The following is a 19,427-nucleotide window of genomic DNA, read 5'->3' on the forward strand; positions in this document are numbered from 1 at the left end:
TGAAAGTGTCATCTGAAAGGAAGACCGAAGGCACCAGCCCCCTCGGACCTTCTGGGCCCCTTTCAGCCAAGCAGCTGCAGGGCCAGCGCGAGGGGGGCAGGGCGGAGGCTCAGACTAGAACTGGGGCTCCGGCGGGGGGCGGGTGGTCCAGCCTGCTCTAAACTTAGCCTGGAGGAGCCAGTCTGGGCTCTTGTCCTCCAGCTGTGTCATCAGAGAATATTTTTGGGATTGGCAGCTGCAGGCGCCTCTGCCACTCAGGCCCAAGCCTGGCTGGCGGGCGCCTGGGGACCTGGCGGCTGGAGGTGGGAGGGAGGAGGGGAAAGAGGAGGCCCAGGCTGTGGGAGGGGGCTGGGAAGAGAGGCTCCCGAGAGCAGGAAGCCAGGCCGCGGGCAGAGGCTGCGGGGCCCCTCTCTGCAAAGGCAAACAGGAAGGACTGCCCCCTAAGCGCTGGGCTCGGGGCCCGGGCTCTTCGTCGCGCCCCAGAGCTGCAGCTGCGGGCGGAGGGTAAGGCGGCCAGCCGGGAACGCGCGGCGGGGGAGAGCGCGGCGGATCCCGCGCCAGGTCCCCAGCGCGCCCGCCCCGGGCACTCCCGCCGCGATGAAGGCGGGCTCGGGGGACCAGGGCAGCCCCCCGTGCTTCCTGCGCTTCCCGCGGCCCGCGCGGGTGGTAAGTGGCGCGGAGGCCGAGCTCAAGTGCGTGGTCCTGGGGGAGCCGCCCCCCACGGTGGTGTGGGAGAAGGGCGGCCAGGAGCTGGCGGCCTCGGAGCGCCTGAGCTTCCCGGAGGACGGCGCGGAGCACGGCCTGCGGCTCAGCGGCGCGCTGCCCACCGACGCCGGGGTCTACGTGTGCCGCGCCCGCAACGCGGCCGGCGAGGCCTACGCGGCGGCCGCCGTCACGGTGCTGGAGCCGCCGGCCCCGGGGCCCGCGCCGCCGCCCGCCCAGCGCCCGCCGCCGCCGCCCGGCTCCGGGGAGGGCGCCCCGGCGTTCCTGAGCGGGCCCCGGTCCCAGTGGGTGCTGCGGGGGGCGGAGGTGGTGCTGACGTGCCAGGTGGCGGGCCTCCCCGAGCCCGCGCTGTACTGGGAGAAGGACGGGATGGCCCTGGACGAGGTGTGGGACCGCAGCCACTTCGCGCTCGAGCCGGGCCGCGCCGGGGGCGGCGGGGGCGCCAGCCTGGCCCTGCGCATCCTGGCGGCGCGGCTGCCCGACTCGGGCGTCTACGTGTGCCACGCCCGCAACGCGCACGGCCACGCGCAGGCGGGCGCGCTGCTGCAGGTGCACCAGCCCCCCGAGCCCCCGCCCGAGGACCCCGACGAGGCCCCCGCGCCCGTGCTGGAGCCGCTCAAGTGCGCGCCCAAGACGTTCTGGGTGAACGAGGGCAAGCACGCCAAGTTCCGCTGCTACGTGATGGGCAAGCCCGAGCCCGAGATCGAGTGGCACTGGGAGGGCCGCCCGCTGCTCCCCGACCGCCGCCGGCTCATGTACCGCGACCGCGACGGCGGCTTCGTGCTCAAAGTGCTGTACTGCCAGGCCAAGGACCGCGGGCTCTACGTCTGCGCCGCGCGCAACTCTGCGGGCCAGACGCTCAGCGCCGTGCAGCTGCACGTCAAAGGTAGCGCCCTCTGGGGGGCCCGGGGCTGGGGAGGGGCCTCCGAAGCCTTCTGAGGCCCCCTCGCCTACGCCTGCACAGCCCCTCGGTGGTCAGTGCTGCCCCAAGGACTGAGGGGCGAAGGGAATGTTGAAATACTGTTTCCTAGGCATTCGGGTTTATTAGATTTCCTGGGGCCTTGGGAATTTCTTAATGAACTACCCGGCTGATTCCGCTGCAGATGGCGGAAGACCAAGCAGGAGTGGTTGATTCGCACTTGAGAGCCCCAGACCTCTTCTCCTCCAGTTTTTGAACCTTTGATATTTGTCTTTCCCCAACTGAATTTCCACCTACGGTCCCAACGTGTAAGGCAGAGAAAAGGCTCATTTTATGGGTGTGCATTGCCGAGTCTAAACTTAAAACAGGCACATAAAGGGTAATCTGGGAGAACAAGGGGACCTTGTGTTGGACACATTTGGAGGGGAGGCTGTAGCATTGTGGATCTGGACTCTGAACCAATGGGGAAGGCCAGGCGGCAGACATCACAGTGAAGCGACTGCCCATTCACAGGAGAGGTGGACAGGGAGGGGAAATGTCCCTCCGTTTTTGACCTTTCTTTCATTAAAGTACTCTTCAGGTTTGGCAGAAGAAGGTGAAGGAGAGAGACCTTGTATTTCAAAGTTGAATCACCAGTATCGAATAAATGCTTATATTATTCATTAACAGAAAATCCATAGAATATAAAAAGCACACCCTAAACTCACACTATAAGTTAGAATCCTCCACAACATTTCATCACAACTTGAGGGATTATACCTTTACTGGTTATTCCCAGCTTTCTCCCTTGGGTGAAAAAAATGTTGGCAAATTCCCTTGAGCCCTGCTTGGCATGCAGTCAAGCGTGCGGCACCTGCATTGTGGCGGTAGCCTCTGGTACAGCCTGATATGCACAAACTTGCCAGGCCAGCGCTGAACTGGAACTTCATCAAGAAACAAGAGCCTAGAGGGAAGGCAAGAGGAACTTCCCAGAGCAGCACAAAATACTTCTCCAGAAATCCAAGTCAGCCCTCTGATAGTTTCCAACATCATATATTTAGTTTGGAAATATAATTTTGTCCAGGCATGGTGGCACACACCTGGAATCCTAGTACTTGGGGAGGCTGAGACAAAAAGATCATAGGTTCAAGACCGGCCTCAACAATGTAGTAAAATGCTCAGCAACTTAGCAAAACCCTGCTTAAAAATAAAAAGGACTTGTGGTGTAGCTTGGAGGTAGAATGCCTTTGGGCTCAATCCCTAGCAAACAAAGAAAGAAAGAAAGAGAAAATGGTTTTGGAAAAGATTAGACTACTTTGAGGGATGGTGCTGGTGGTGGCATCCAGGGGCATTCTCCTTCTAAGCTAAACCCCTGGCCCTGTTTTATTTTTTATTTTGAACCAGTCTCACTAAGTTGCTGAGGTTGACCACGAACCTGTGATCCTACTATCTCAGCCTCCCAAGTACTGGTATTACAGGTGTGTGCCACCATGCCCAGCTATTGTTAGGCTACTTTAAAAATAATATTCAACTTAGACTCTTGGAGAATTGGTAAGGTGCCTCTGGGGGGCCCATGAAACCCTTTGACAATCACTGATCTGGCACAACTCTCCCCCTCCCCATTTTACAAGTAAGGAAACTTAAGGCCCAGGAGTGTTCAGATGGACTTGCTGGGTGATGTAGATAGCGAGTATCAAGATCTAATGAGAAGGCCATCTGCTTCCCTTCTGGTGGTTTTGCTATGATCCCATACACCTGCTGGCTGAGCAGGCTGCATGAGCATGTTTTAGGAGCCCTCCTCCTGGGCTGGCCCCTCTCAAGGGCCTTCTCTTGTCTCTTTCCTCTCCGCAGAGCCCCGCCTCCGCTTCACCAGACCCTTGCAAGATGTGGAAGGCCGGGAGCATGGGATTGCCGTGCTGGAGTGTAAAGTGCCCAACTCTCGCATCCCCACGGCCTGGTTCCGTGAGGACCAAAGGCTGCTGCCTTGCCGCAAGTATGAGCAGATCGAGGAGGGCACTGTCAGGCGCCTCATCATCCACAGGCTGAAGGCAGACGACGATGGTGTCTACCTGTGTGAGATGCGGGGCCGAGTGCGCACCGTGGCCAACGTGACGGTCAAAGGTCAGCTGGCCAGCGGGTGGAGGCTCAGCTGAGGCTAAGGCTGGCAGGTGCCTAGCCCCTGCGTTGATGGATTCCTGCCCACATCAGGGCCCATCCTGAAGAGGCTGCCCCGGAAGCTTGACGTCCTAGAGGGAGAGAATGCCGTGCTGCTGGTGGAGACTCGAGAGGATGGAGTAGAGGGGCGCTGGAGCCGTGATGGGGAGGAGCTGCCGACCACCTGCCAGACCAGCTCTGGCCACATGCACGCCCTGGTCCTTCCGGGGGTTACCCGAGAAGATGCTGGCGAAGTCACCTTTAGCCTGGGCAACTCCCGTACCACCACTCTGCTCAGAGTCAAATGTGAGGGTGGACAGGAGGCCAGGGCGGGAGGGTGACCAGATGTCAGCCTGGGTGGCAATGTGGATTCAAAGCAAAGGGCTGTGGGAGGGAGGCTTGAGCGGGCTCCAGAACAAACCCTGCCTCTATCTCAGGCATCAAACACAATCCTCCTGGACCTCCCATGTTGGTTGAGATGTTCAAGGGCCACAAGAACACGGTCCTGCTGACCTGGAAGCCTCCTGATCCACCTCCCGAGACCCCCTTCATCTACCGTCTGGAACGACAGGAGGTGGGCTCTGAAGACTGGGTCCAGTGCTTCAGCATTGAGAAAGCTGGAGCTGTGGAGGTCCCGGGGGACTGCGTGCCCTCCGAGGGCGACTACCGCTTCCGCGTCTGCACAGTCAGCGAGCACGGCCGCAGTCCCCACGTTGTGTTCCATGGCTCCGCTCACCTCGGTGAGTCCGTCCCGCAGACTCAGCATCAGTGGCAGGGCCCCAAGTCAGGCCGTCCTATCTCCTCTCCTCCCTTGCCAGCTCCCAGTCTCTGTCCTTTTATGCCCTTCCACAGCCAGCCTCTGCCCTCTGCTGTCTGGTTTCTGCACTGTCTCCTTTCTGGTTCTGATGGCCTCACTCTGTCCCCACCTCAGTGCCCACAGCTCGCCTGGTGGCAGGTCTGGAGGACGTGCAGGTGTACGATGGGGAGGATGCTGTCTTCTCCCTCGATCTCTCCACCATCATCCAGGGCACCTGGTTTCTGAATGGAGAAGAGCTCAAGAGTAGCAAGCCAGAGGGCCAGGTGGAGCCTGGGGCCCTGCGGTACCATATGGAGCAGAAGGGCCTGCAGCACAGACTCATCCTGCAAGCTGTCAAGCATGAAGACAGTGGGGCCTTGGTTGGCTTCAGCTGCCCTGGCGTGCAGGACTCGGCTGCCCTCACCATCCAAGGTGGGTGCTGATGAGGACCTGGTGGGCATAGGGTCTAGACATAGGAGTTCTGCTGGCCAAACAAGGAACATGCATTTCTCACAATGGGGCCAGGAGAATAAGAAGCATCCATAACGGGCTCAGATGAGGCCCAAGGATATAAATTAACACGGCCTTCTCGACAGCCCTTTGAGATGGGTTCTTTTCTCATCCCTGTTCTAGAGGTGAGAAAGATGGGGCAGCAAGGTTAAGTAACTTGCCCAGGGTCACAAAGCTTATGAGTGATGGTACTGGATTGTAAACCTAGGCAGTCTGGCTCCAGAACCTTCCTGGTGTACAAGGAAAGAAAGAGAATGAGGTATGCCTGAGGAGGAGAGTCAGGCCAAGGGGGCTGAGAATCAAGGAGCACGCTGGTGTTTACCACACAAGCATGGTGCCTTGAGGTGGCAGAGGCAGAAATAAACAGCAACCAAGATGTGGTATTTCCAGAATATGATTCAGGATTGTCGGTGTCAGAGTCACCCAGGGCACAGTGATGCTTACCTGTCATTGTGGAGGTCTAAGAATCTGCATTTTTGGTAGGCTCTCAGAATTCTTAGGCATGCTAAAACCACTGCTTATAAGGGCTGGTGTTTAAGTCTATCTTAGTTCATTTTCTGTGTGTGCGCGCGCGCGTGTGTGTGTGTGTGTTGCTGAGGATTGGACCCAGCAGGATTGGACCCAGCAGCTTCTACCTCTGAGCTACACCCCCCGCTTTATTTTATTTTTTATTTTGAAACAGAGTCTCACTAACTTGCTGAGGCTGGCTTCAAGCCTGCCATCCTCCTATCTCAGCCTTTGAGTACTGAGGTTACTGGCCTGCACCAGCACACCCAGCTTATCTTAGTCCGTTTTCTGTTGCCATCATAGAATCCGATAGTGGATATTTTATTATTATCATCACTATCATTATTGCTATCACTATCATTATTATTGCATGTGCTGGGGATTAAACCCAGGACCTAGTACATGCTAAGCAGGTGTTGTACCACTGAGCCACACCCCTAACCCCTGATGCTAAGTACTTTGTAAAGAAGTTTATTTAGCTCACAGTTTGGGAGGCTGAAAGTCCAAAATTGAGCAGCCCCATCGGTTCAGCCTCGGGTGAGGGCCCTTTGGCTGAGTTACAACACAGCAGTGTAGTGGGAAAGGAAGTGGCTGTGCACAGAGGAAACCGAATGCACAGGATCGCCTCCCTTTGTAATAACCCACTCTCAAGCCGGGCGTGGTGGCGCACGCTTGCAATCCCAGCATTTGGGAGGCTGAGACTGGAGGATCGTGGTTTGCGGACAGCCTCAGCTACTTAGTGAGGCACTTTGTAACTTAGTGAGACCCTGTTTCAAAATAAAGAATAAAAAATAGGACAGGGGGTGTAGCTCGGAGGTCGAATGCCCCTGAGTTCCATCCTCAGACCTGCAAAAATAAATAAATAAATAAATAACCTACTCTCTTATGAATGAGTTGGGTCCTGTGAGAACTGCATCAATCTCTTCCAAGGGTGATGTTCCCAATAGCCTAACTTCCTTCCACTAGGCTCCACCTCTGAAATGTTCCACCACACTAAGGACCATGCTTCCATCATATGAACCTTTGAGAAAACATACTGATCATATCCAAATCATAGCAAAATTAAAACTTCTGCTGTTAAACCCCAACAGATGTGTTGTCGGCAGCTCTCTTACTGGATGTCCACCTTACACTAAGCACAAGCACAGTGAGAGAGATGCTTACCAGAGGTAGAGGATGCTGAGTGACTGTACTTCTCCCCATGCAGAGAGCCCAGTGCACATACTGAGCCCCCAGGACAAAGTATCGCTGACCTTCACGACCTCAGAGCGGGTGGTGCTGACCTGTGAACTCTCACGGGTGGATTTTCCTGCTACCTGGTACAAGGATGGGCAGAAAGTAGAGGAGAGCGAGTCGCTGGTGGTAAAGATAGATGGGCGCAAACACCGACTGATCCTGCCCGAGGCTGAAGTCCAAGACAGCGGCGAGTTTGAGTGCAGGACAGAAGGAGTCTCGGCCTTCTTCAGTGTCACCATCCAAGGTCAGGAACCCTGCTGGCCTGGGCTCCTCCACCTGAGGCCAGTTCTGAGGGCCGTGCAACCCCCAACCCCTGTCTATCTGCTTGGGAGGGTCCCTAACAGACTGTCTAGTGGGCCAGGGGACGTGTTTTAAGTTATTTAGCCCATGCTTCTCCCCCTTACCAATGCACTGGAGCACACATGACCTTCACGGGTTGGGTGAGGAAAACTCAATGCAGTTACAGGAAGGAAAAATGAGAGCTAACATTTACTGGTCATCTACTCTGATTCTACTGCAGTTTCGTTTAATTTTCACAACCAGAGGAGGGGCAATATATCTTTAGTTCACAGGTAAAGAAACTAAGGCTCAGAGATAATGCGAACTTCCCCACTGTCACACAGCCATCAACTGTCATAGTTCAGATCCATGTCCAGGACTTGCCCTTGCTTACTGCTCCAGGCGTTCAGTGCACCGGTCCAGTGGCTGTGACCAGACAACCAGCTGCATTAGGAGCATCCTGGAAGTTAGTTGTAAATGCAGATCCCCAGGCTTCCTGGACTATCCAGAAGATCCAGGGCTGAGCGTAGCATCCTCTCTTAACAAAGCCAGCTCTTGGGGAGGTCAGTGTAGAAGTCTAGATCCTGTTCATCTTTTCCCTCCAAGTGGAAATCCCGTTTTCACACCAATGCCAAGAGATTCTGGTCCAAGACTGAGTGGACCTCTAGCTTGGGCCTCTGATGAGATCCTGGGTGACGAGGGCCGGGAGCATGCGGCAGAGCAAACTGCCCAACTCATGACCAGGAAGAAAATGAAAGAGAGGAAGAGGCAGGGGGTCCCCAGGCCCCTCTGAGGACACACTCCAGGAACCTAAAGGCCTCCCACAGGGCTCTCCTCCTCCAGGTCCACAGTGGCCCCGGCAGCACTAGCCTGAGGTCCCAGCCTTTCGTGCACCAACTTTTGGAGACACTGCCCATATTCACACTAGAGGGAGCAGCAGCTGCCACTAGTCACATCCTTCTCCTGCCCATGCTGGGCACTTCACCTTTAGTAAAGGAAGCAGCAAGCTCAGCCAGTGTGGCTTGTGAGAGTGACATCCCTTCAGCTTAGATAAAAGGTGGCTGCCACTGTGTGGATCTGTATGCCTCCCTGCCTCCCTCCACATCCCCACCCAGCTACCTCTGGTCCTCTGGGGCCCGTGGAGCACCCAGGTGCCACGTAATCCCCTGTCATGACTCTCTTGCTAGGCCATGAGTCCTTGTCCCTGAACCCCTCATGCAATATGGCTTTGAGCACCACCCCCTTGGTGTCTTTCCATGCAGTGACAGCGTCTCCGGGCCACCAGCCCAATGTGCACTTCTGTCTGTCATGCGTGGTATGTCTGTGTGACCGTCTCTGTTCCCACCCAGATCCCCCAGTGCACATCGTGGACCCACAGGAGCACGTGTTTGTCCACGCCATAACCTCTGAGTGTGTCATGCTGACCTGTGAGGTGGACCGAGAGGACGCCCCTGTGCGCTGGTATAAGGATGGGCAAGAGGTGGAGGAAAGCGACCTCCTGGTCCTGGAGCACGAGGGCCCCCATCACCGCCTGGTGCTGCCCGCCGCCCAGCCCCCCGATGGGGGCGAGTTTCAGTGCGTTGCTGGAGAGGAGCGTGCCTACTTTACTGTCACTATCACAGGTGGGGGGCCAGGTGGGCCGTGGCGGCCAGCTGGAGCGCTGTCACACCCCCACTCCTGGGCCCCTCTTTCAGCCCCCAATACCCTTCCCCGAGCTGATGAGACCTCCTCTCCTTCCCCTCTACCCCTGGTCTTGCCACAATCAGGAAGCATGTTGTCGTGAATACATTGTTCCCAGCTGTCCATGTCACCAGGGAAGCCCTGCCTCCTCCATTCTCCTGGAGATCCCAGCCAAGAGAGATATTTTGGGATAGCAATTCTACTGCAGAGCAAGGGGGACCCAGGCACTAGAGGGGTCAAAAGGTCTCAACGATCTCAGCACTTGGGAGGCTCAGACAGGAGGATTGCAGGTTCAAGGTCAGCCTTAGCAACTAACTACTTAGACTCTCAGCTACCTAGTGAGACCCTGTTTCAAAACAAAAAGTACAAACAGCTGGAGGTATAGCTCAGAGGTAGAATGTCCCTGGTTCAATCTTCAGTACCACATGCACACACACAACAATCCCTGTCCTGCTGGGACCCTGGCTCCACGTGGGGGACTCGGCCCTCCTCTCCCGCACTGTGCCTTCCATACAGTCCCTATTCCAACCTGGAGAACATGGAGTGTTTCTACAGCAGAGGTCCACACCATTTTCCCACTTTGCAGCACCCACACAACACAAAGCCTGATGTCCTTGGTGACTGTGACTGTGTCCCCTGGCAGTAATGACTGTCTTCAGGGGACCCCTTGTCTCTAGCTGTGAGCAGCTGTCTAGAGGAGGCCCCTCTTCAACCTGTGGCCAAACTTCCAGGCATAGGAACGGGGCTTGGATGAGGGAGGGCAGCAGGGCACCCGGCCTCAGCCCCTCGTGTCCAGCGGCGGCTGTCCCTGTCCTCCAGACGTCTCTTCGTGGATCGTGTATCCCAGCGGCAAGGTGTACGTGGCAGCTGTGCGCCTGGAGCGTGTGGTGCTGACCTGTGAGCTGTGCCGGCCCTGGGCTGAGGTGCGCTGGACCAAGGACGGCGAGGAGGTGGTCGAGAGCCCAGCGCTGCTCTTGCAGAAGGAGGACACCATCCGCCGTCTAGTGCTTCCTGCCGTCCGGCTCGAGGACTCCGGGGAGTACTTGTGTGAAATCGATGATGAGTCAGCCTCCTTCACTGTCACAGTCACAGGTGTGGGCCCACCCAACTCCCCAGGGTCACCAGAGGACAGTCCTAAGCCCCAGGGGAGCTGGCCAAACATCCCCTTGCTTTGGAACACTCAGGGAGGAGGGAGGCAGGGCCTACGGTGCATGCATCAGGGTCCTTGCTGGGAAAAGCCAGGGCACTCCTCTGAGTAGGCAGGCCCCTCCTGGACCAGCTGTGTTTCACCAGCTCAGTGACCGAGCACTGTCTCTGGGCCAGGTGCTGGAGTAACCGGTAAGTAATATAGATACCGTCCCTGTTCTCAGGGAGCAGCCGGTCTAGTTGGGAGGCAGCTGGTAACCAGGAGTCGCAAACGGGCAGCCCACAGATGTGTTTTGTTTGGCCTGCAGAGTCTTACCAAAGTCAGGACAATTCAAATAACAATCCGGAGTTATGCGTCCTCTTGAAAAAGCCGAAGACCCAGCGGCTCTGGTTCCGCTTCCCCCCATGGCGACGATCGGCTGGCACTGAGTAGCAGCTGCCCCATAGTACGGGGCCCCCACCCCTCCACCCTCCGCCCTGCCATTCCTTTTTACTTCTCCCCAGTCTGCTTCAGCTACTGACCTCACCTATCCAGCCCCTGTGGGCGTTCGAGTTTGCGACCCCTGTGTTAAACCAATAAATGTGCAAATAAACATACAGCAATACCTCGTGCTAAGTGCGTAGAGGGAAGAGGGCTCAAGAGAGCCGAGAGGAGAGGCAAGGCGGGCCTGAGAGCCTGCTTTTCCATGCAGAGCCAGCCAGGGACTCCGGTACCCAGCAGCAGGCAGGCGAGCTTAGACACAGCCTCCCAGTAGACACAGCCTGGCAGGAGAGCCAGGCATGGCAGAGCCTGAGATGTGGGCAGTCCAGGGCCACTGAAGGAATCCCAAGGCAGGGGTGCTGGGCTGGCCAGGAAGCATCTTCAGAGCTGATACCAGAGCTAAGTAGGGGTAACAGGTGGACAGAGAACATTCTAGGCAAAAAAAAAAAAAAAAAAAAAGCAACAGATTATTGGGGGAAGTGATGGTGGTTCCATCCTGGACACTTTGGGGATACTATGCCAATCCAGTGTTATGTGTGGTGTTGGGGGGTTAGGTACCTCTGGGTGGCACTGAAGAACCCCTGTGGCTGCCCTGGAGTGACCACCCTACAGCTAGCACAGTCTTGGAACCCCTCCCTTGCCGTGCCCTAGGAGCAGTGCCCGGCGCAGGCTGAATGCTTAGGCCCCACACACACGCTGCCTGCACTTCAGGTAGTTTAGCGTGGCACACACAAGCCCACAGTGTCAATAAGGCCTCTGCACATGTTCTGTCCTGTGTCCAGTTACTTTCACCCTCTCCTGCCCCCTAGCCTGGCCAGGCATAATGGCCATGGACACCCAAATTCCAGCCCACACTTGGCCTCCCCACAAAACACCAGGCTCTCCTCAGGAAAGTTCACACAAACACCACCTCAGCTCTAGGCCAGAGTGAACCACGTCCCCTACCCACCTGAGGTCTCCAGGCTGTGCAGGCACCCCAGGCCCATGCCTGCCCCCTGCCCCCACACCACTGCCACTTAAAATTGCCTCACACACCCCCGGGGCAGCTCCCCTCTGCAATCTGCCAACCTTGCCAGGCCCCAGAGAACCAGCCTGCATTCTCCAGGCTAAAAGCAACCCCCTTTGGGGAGGTGGATTGCATGAGCTCAAGGCAGCAGTCTCCCCGCATCCTCAGTGCCTAGGGTCCTTCTGCCCAGGCAGCCTCTGCAAAACCCCAGAGCCGGAAACTAGCAGTTTCCCAGCATGGCCACAAGGGGGCAAATGGAGGCAACAAGAGGTCATGGTGTGTAGGCTTGGGCTCAAGGCACTGGTCACTTCCAGCATTGACATGGCTCCCTGTTAGTGGAGGAGTGGCCAGCACTTGGAGATGAGCTCTCAGGGTCAGCGTGTGGCAGTGTGGCATCCCTGAGAACTCTCAGGCGTTGGCAGCTGTCATGCACTATTGCAGAGAGTGTTGCTTTGAATCCTGCCGCTGCCTGCGGAGGGTGAGCCTCCCTGAGAATATGGTGTTTCTTCCTCCTACCTTAGAGTCGCTGTAGCCAGCTATAACCTTAGGGAAATCGCTTTATCGCGCACTCTGCCCCAGTTTCCTCATCTACAGAATGGAGACAACAAACCTACCTCGGGTATCGCTGTGGGGATTAAGTGTGGAGAGTGCTTCGGACGTTTCTGGGAATAGAAGGGGTAGAGATATGTTTGCTAGTCAGATCCACCATCTCTTACCCACGGTTCTGAAATTTAAAAAAAAAAAAGAAACCCCTTAAAATCAAAAGGCTTTTTTGTAAGTTTGGTATGCAAAGGCATTTCGGTGAAACCTGAGTTGAACTGCTGCGAAGCTATTTCTACCCTTTATTAAGCCAGTGGGGTCAATCTCTTTGTACCTTTTCGTCTATAAGATATGAATATATCCTGCTTAGGGTGAATATATGTTACACTGCAGAAGTATTAATGTGATGGATGATGGGAAGAGGTGTCCCAGTGTGGGCTGAGGATAAGTGATTTATGAGAAATGCGTCGTTTCTAGAATCCAAAGCTTTCTGAATTCTGTACCACCTCTGGCCCCAGGGATTTCAAAGGACAGACTGTGGAGCTATGGTTACTTATTACTAGTATACCCACTACTCTTTTCATATGGGTAACAGGGGCCTCATGCCTGTGACTGCCCCCCTCTGCAGAGCCCCCAGTGCGGATCATATACCCCCGGGATGAGGTAACCCTGGTCGCCGTGAGCTTGGAGTGTGTGGTGCTGATGTGTGAGCTCTCCAGAGAGGACGCCCCTGTGCGCTGGTACAAGGATGGGCTGGAGGTGGAGGAGAGCGAGGCTCTGGTGCTGCAGAGCAATGGCCCCCGCCGCCGCCTGGTGCTGCCCGCCGCACAGCCCGAGGACGGGGGCGAGTTCGTGTGCGATGCTGGAGACGACTCGGCCTTCTTCACTGTCACCGTCACAGGTGGGCAGTCTAGGGTACCCAGGGAGGTATAGAGACAAGGGACAGACACCCAGCCATCCCTCCTACCTGCATCCTAGGGGGCCCCTGTTGGTCCCCCACAGCCTCCTCCTACTCTCCCAGCCTCCTGGTGAGAGGTCACCAAAGAACCTGGCTTGCTCAGATCCAATTGGGAGAGTGACCAAAGGCCTGGCGGCAGGGAGCCCAGCAGTTAGGACCATTCCTTTATTCAACAAATATTTATGGAGCAACTACTCTGTGCTTGACTCTGTTTGAGAAGCTGGGGATACGAGTGGACCAATTAGACAAGCCTTCCTGAACTCAGGCAGTTTCCATTCAAGTAAGGATAAACAGACAAGAAATAAGTCAGAGTAGATGATTTGTGCATCAGAAGCAAAGCAAGGAAAGAGGAGGGATGGGTGGTAGGAGGGAGGGTAAGAGAGATGGGAGTCTCCCCTGCCTCTTCTGTCTGTGTGGCTTGGGGCGGGTCACTTGCCTCTAAGGAGCTCTGGGGTTTTCTTCTGTCAAGTGCAAAGCAATGAGCTGCCGGTGTCTAGCCCAGTGCCTGGCACACCGCAGGTGCACAGGAGCTGTGCTGTGAGGCCTGAGAATCTTGTGGGCAAGGCCTGCTGCCAGACCCATGTGCCCTTCTCTGTGCCCACTCAACAGCCCCACCAGAGAGGATCGTGCACCCTGCAGCCCGCACCCTGGATCTGCAGTTTGGGGCTCCAGGGCGTGTGGAGCTGCGCTGCGAGGTAGCCCCAGCTGGGTCCCAGGTGCGCTGGTTCAAGGATGGGCTGGAGGTCGAGGCATCTGACGCCCTGCAGCTTGGCGCCGAGGGGCCCGCCCGCACCCTTACCCTGCCCCATGCTCAGCCCGAGGATGCCGGGGAGTATGTGTGTGAGACCCGTGATGAGGCTGTCACCTTCAACGTCAGCCTGACTGGTGGGTGCTTCCAGCCAGCCCAGGTGGGGGGTGGGGACAGGCACAGTCTCATGTTCTCCTCTTTTTGTGCAGAGCCACCGGTGCAGTTCCTTGTGCCAGAGGCAGCCCCTAGCCCACTCTGTGTGGCCCCTGGGGAGCCGGTGGCTCTGAGCTGTGAACTGTCCAGGGCTAGCGCCCCTGTGTTCTGGAGTCACGACGGGAGGCCTGTGCAGGAGGGCCAGGGCCTCGAGCTCCAAGCTGAGGGCCCCCACCGCATCCTCCGCATCTGGGCTGCAGACCCAGCCCATGCAGGTCTCTATACCTGCCAGGCTGGAACTGCTCCAGGGGCCCCGAGCCTCAGCTTCACTGTCCAAGTGGCTGGTGAGTATAGCCTAAAAGTAGCAACCCCAAGACATGGGCTCCCCCACTTTCCCAGCACCCCTTCTCCATCCTTGCCCCACCCCTCGGCACCTCCCCCATCTTGCCCCCACTGCCTTCCTTCCTGCCCCGAAGCCTGTCCCTCCTGGTGACCCCCAGCTCTGACCCCACAGAGCCCCCTGTGCGGGTGGTGGCCCCTGAGGCAGCCCAGACGAGGGTTTGGAGCACCCCAGGCGGGGACCTAGAGCTGGTGGTGCACCTCTCCGGGCCAGGGGGCCCTGTACGCTGGTACAAGGACGGGGAGCGACTGGCGAGCCAGGGGCGGGTGCAGCTGGAGCAGGCCGGGGCCAGGCAGGTGCTGCGGGTGCGGGGGGCGCGGAGCGGGGACGCTGGGGAATACCTGTGTGACGCGCCCCAGGACAGCCGCATCTTCCTCGTCAGCGTGGAAGGTAACAGTACACCCCTCACACCCTTTGGGCTCTGGCATCCCAGGACCGCCTGCCATTCTGGTCCCTTCTCACTCCCACACCTCTGCCTCCATGCCTCTGGCTCCTGCCAATATGTGCATGACACAGAATGAAGGCCCGGGGCTCCCATTTCCACGAACCTTCAAATAAGACAAAGCCTACCCCAGTAACTAAGAGCAGGGCCAATGGAGTCAGCCCACCCAGGCTCCACTTAGACTCTGCTCCCAGGAGTTGCGTGACATTAGCCCAGTCACTTAGCCTCTCTGAACCCTGTGACAAGTAACGCTGAACGGTAAAAGCTCTGTTAACATTAGAGTGAGCAGAGTGGGCTCCAGGCTGGGGTTGAGAGGAGCCGGCCAAAAGGGAGAAGTGGCAGGGAGTTGGCCTTCGGGACACTCCACTGGCTAACACAGGGCTGGTCCTCACGGGAGGTGTGCTGTGTGACCCGGGAGTGAGGGCCTGTTTCCTTGGATTGGGAAGGAGGGTGAGATTAAAGCCCAGCTGGCTCATGGCCTCACTCCATCCTCCAGAGCCACCACCAGTGAAGCTGGTTTCAGAGCTGACACCACTAACTGTCCACGAGGGCGACGACGCCACATTCCGGTGTGAAGTGTCGCCGCCGGATGCTGATGTCACCTGGCTGCGCAATGGGGCTGTGGTTACTCCAGGGCCGCGGCTGGAGATGGCCCAGAACGGCTCCAGCCGCACCCTGACTGTGAGAGGCTGCCATCTGGAGGACGCGGGGACGGTGACCGCGCGGGCAGGGAATACAGTCACAAGCGCCCGGCTCCATGTCCGAGGTCTGGTGCTGATGAGGATGCAGAGCGCTGGCCCCGTGCCTGTCCCCCACCACCCTGGCCCCAGCAGCCTTGAGCTTCTGCCTAGGGCTGGGTGGAGCAAGGCGCCCGCTTCCAGCCCTGTAAGGCTCCATGGCCTCCTCCTTTCTTCCCACAGAGACAGAGCTGCTGTTCCTGCGGCGGCTGCAGGATGTACGGGCAGAGGAGGGCCAGGACGTGTGCCTTGAGGTGGAGACGGGCCGGGTGGGCGCAGCGGGAGCTGTGCGCTGGATGCGAGGTGGGGAGCCCTTGCCCCTGGACTCTCACCTGTCCCTGGCCCAGGATGGACACATTCACCGCCTCTTCATCCGTGGTGTCCTGCTGGCCGACCAGGGCACCTACGGCTGCGAGAGCCACCATGATCGCACCCTGGCCAGGCTCAGCGTGAGGCGTGAGTGCCCTGCCCTCTCCTAACTCACCACCTGCCCTGAGTGCAGCCCCCGAGACCCCCACCAAAGTGCCCCTGCCGCTGAGGAAAGTCAGCCCTGGCCACCCCAGTCCAGGGTTAGAGCCAGAAGCAGCCTGCCCAAAGCAAAATTTCTTTTTCTAATGTTTTGTATTTACCTCAGAAGTCCATGTGGATTTTGCATTCCATTTCATATTTCCAAGTTGGCTTTGCTATAAACATAAATACTATACACCAAAAAGACTCTCCGTGTTGAACCTTCAGTCATGTGCCCCTGGGATATCTGTGCCAAATTTGAAACTATAGTGGCTGAAAAGCAGTACCACCACCCTACTCCCAGCTGGAGCCCTTTATTAGCTGTGTAACTTTATGCAAGTTACTTAAATTCTCTGAGGCAAATCTTTGAAATGGGGCTTAGCCGGGTGTGGTGGCACATGCTTGTAATCCCAGCATTCGGGAGGCTGAGACAGGAGGATCATGGTTCTCGGGACAGCCTCAGCTACTTAGTGAGGTCTTTGGCAACTCAATGAGACCCTGTTTCAAAATAAAGAATTTAAAAATAAGGCTGGGGATGTAGCTCGGAAGTAGAATGCCCCTAGGTTCCATCCCCAGTACCACACATGAAAAAAAAAAAAAATGGGGCATATCAGCCCAGTTTGATGACACATACCCGTAATCCTAGTACTTGGGAGGCTGAGATAGAATCGCAGGTTCAAGTCCAGCAATTTAGCAAGACTCTCAGCAACCCAGGAAGACTCTATTTCAAATAAAAAAGGGTCAGGGATGTAGTTTGGAAGTAGAATGCTCCTGAGTTCAATCCCCAGTACCAAAAAGAAAAAAAAAAAATAGGGCTTACCTCTGTCTCTAGGGTTTTTAGGAATATTGCCTGAGATAACATGAAAAATGTTCACACAGAGCTTAGTGGTGGTTGTCAGTGATACATACTCTCTTCTAATGTAATCACCACAATAAACCCAGGTTTCACTGTTACTCACCGTGTACAACTGGGGAAACTAGGGCCCAGAAAGGTCAAGCAGCTTGCCAAAGATCACAAACTAAGTGTTGGAGCTAGGTAACAAGTCCAGAGGATCTGACTCCAAAGTTGCTGGCTACTCCCAGTATCACAGCTCCACCCCACTAACTCAGCTACCTCAACCACACTCGCTCTTAACCACGCCTCTACCCCTTCTTTATGTCCTCCTTTCCTGGCCCCAGTATGCCCCCACAGACTAACCAGTGGTGCCCCCTTCTTCCTGCCCCCTAGTTCTAAACTTCTATATTCGGGGCCTCAGACTGGGTACTGAGGGAGTGGTGCAGGCAGGGCTAAGGGGCGAGTGAGCCCCTGGGACCCCTGCCCATAGCTGTGGCCCCCGTCCTCCCTCTCTCCCCATCTCCCCACACCAGCACGGCAGCTGAGAGTACTGCAGCCTCTGGAGGACATGGTGGTCAGCGAAGGCGGCAGTGCCACCTTCCAGCTGGAGCTGTCTCAGGAGGGCGTAACCGGGGAGTGGGCCCGGGGCGGCATGCGGCTGCAGCCGGGGCCCAAGTGCCACATTCACGCGGAGGGCCACACTCACCGCCTGGTGCTCAGCGGCCTGGGCCTTGCTGACTCCGGCTGCGTCTCCTTCACTGCGGATACCCTGCGCTGTGCTGCCAGACTCACTGTGAGAGGTGCGGCCACCTGCCGCCTGCCTGCTGGCCCCCTGCGTGTGACCCGTGGCCCCACTGACCATGCCTGGCATCTCTGCTCCGATCTCCCTCACGCCCTCTGTGCCCAGCACGTCCCCACTGACCGCCTTAAAGTGTGACTCCCAGCTGACCACTTCCCCTCACTGACCCTCTGACCCTTCTGTGTTCCTACTGACCAGCACCCCCTGAGCCACTTGTCCCCGCACCTCCCCTGCTCACTAGTGGCCTTCACTGATTGTTTTGTCTAAATGTGCCCGCCACTGGACCCCTGTGCTCATGAGTCCTTGTCCTGCAAGCTGGGTGTCCATCTTGACCACACCCATGTGCCCTCTGCATTGTCCTTCCTCTCCCACTCGCAGAGGTCCCCGTGACCATTGTGCGGGGGCCACAGGACCTAGAGGTGACTGAGGGTGACACAGCTACGTTCGAATGCGAGCTTTCCCAGGCTTTGGCTGATGTTATCTGGGAGAAGGTCAGAGCCCAGCCCCGGTGTAGACATTGTGTAACAACAGTCATAAAGCCCATTGTAGAACAACTAATACTCAGTGCTGTGCCTGGATTTAAGATTTACTTTATAGTGACTCCATTAATCTTTACAACAGCCCTGTGGGATAGGTCTTATGCTCACCGTGTCCGTTGCCTACGAGGAAACTGGCACAGTGGGGAAGAATTTACTTGCCCAGGGCAGACAAAAGGGGTAGAGCACATATTTGAATCCAGGTTTGCCTAATTCTAGAGTCCGCGCTCATGCCCCACGTGATCTGTATAAGGCGGGTTTTCCTGCGCCTGCGGTGCCCTTTCTCCGCCCTAACATTTCTGAAGAGTGACACCTCAAGCTCAGGGAAAGGGAAGGCCTGGGACAGCCCGATCTTAGCTTGGAAACACGGGCACGTGTGAACGCGCTTCTAAGTATTCTTGGCATCAAGAGAGGGCGCCGCCTTGCAAAGCCGCGGCTGCCAGTGCCAAGCGGGGCTCAGCCGGACCCTCCGCATCTCCCGCCTCTAGGACGGGTGCGCTCTCACCCCCAGCCCCCGGCTCCGGCTCCAGGCCCTCGGCACGCGGCGCCTTCTCCAGCTGCGGCGCTGCAGTTCCTCGGACGCCGGGACCTACAGCTGCGCCGTAGGGACCGCCCGCACCGGGCCGGTCCGCTTGACCGTGCATGGTGGGTCTGGGGCGAAGCGGGGCTGGGCACTACTTGGGCGGAGGGTGACTGTAGATCCCGCCCCGGGTTCGCCTGAAGGGGGCGTGGTGGGGCGTGGCCAGACACTGCCCGCCCCGCCTTACGCGCCGGCTCCGCCCCAGAGCGCACAGTGTCCGTGCTCTCCGAGCTGCGGTCGGTGCGCGTCCGCGAGGGCGAGGGCGCTACGTTCCAGTGCACCTTGTCGGAGGCCGAGATCACCGGGCGCTGGGAGCTCGGAGGCCGACCGCTGAGACCCGGAGGCCGTGTCCGCATCCGACAGGAAGGTCCGGTCCTTCTACCTTCTCAGGCTTGCAGTCCCGCCCCAGATTCAGACAGACCCGCCCACTAGATAAGCCCCGCCCCCAGCGCCAACAGGCCCCGCCCCCGGTCCGGAGCCCGGGTCTCTCCGACTTTCTCCGCCCATAGTTTAGAGTCCTGGACTGCTGCACTTCCCCCTCCTCGTCCCAGTTCCACCCACTCCGCGCTCACCTACCGCATCCGAACCCACCCGGAGCGTACTCTCGCCCCACCCTCGGCCGCGAACCCTCCCCCGCGGCGGCTCGGGCGTTGCTAGCGCCTCCTTCACCCCCAGGGAAGAAACACGTTCTGGTGCTGAGCGAGCTGCGCGCGGAGGACGCCGCTGAGGTCCGCTTCCAGGCGGGACCCGCCCAGTCTTTGGCTCTGCTGGAGGTG

At 57.6% G+C, this 19,427-nt stretch overlaps 1 protein-coding gene across 1 annotated transcript; it reads left to right on the top strand.

The window, feature by feature from the left end:
* Nucleotides 1-597: 597 nt before the first annotated feature.
* On the top strand, nt 598-15,873 carry OBSL1 (obscurin like cytoskeletal adaptor 1; the record flags this gene model as incomplete). The annotated part of the gene is made up of 14 exons (XM_080689312.1): nt 598-1,609; nt 3,473-3,742; nt 3,830-4,081; nt 4,213-4,515; nt 4,707-5,003; nt 6,796-7,068; nt 8,453-8,725; nt 9,603-9,875; nt 12,585-12,857; nt 13,524-13,799; nt 13,872-14,159; nt 14,330-14,605; nt 15,154-15,423; nt 15,578-15,873. The coding sequence occupies 14 exons, from the start codon at nt 598-600 to the stop codon at nt 15,871-15,873; spliced, it is 4,632 nt and encodes a 1,543-aa protein (XP_080545438.1).
* Between the last annotated feature and the right edge of the window lie 3,554 nt (nt 15,874-19,427).

The sequence above is a fragment of the Muscardinus avellanarius genome, assembly GCF_963383645.1.
Source record: "Muscardinus avellanarius genome assembly, chromosome: 2".
Taxonomy (NCBI): domain Eukaryota; kingdom Metazoa; phylum Chordata; class Mammalia; order Rodentia; family Gliridae; genus Muscardinus; species Muscardinus avellanarius.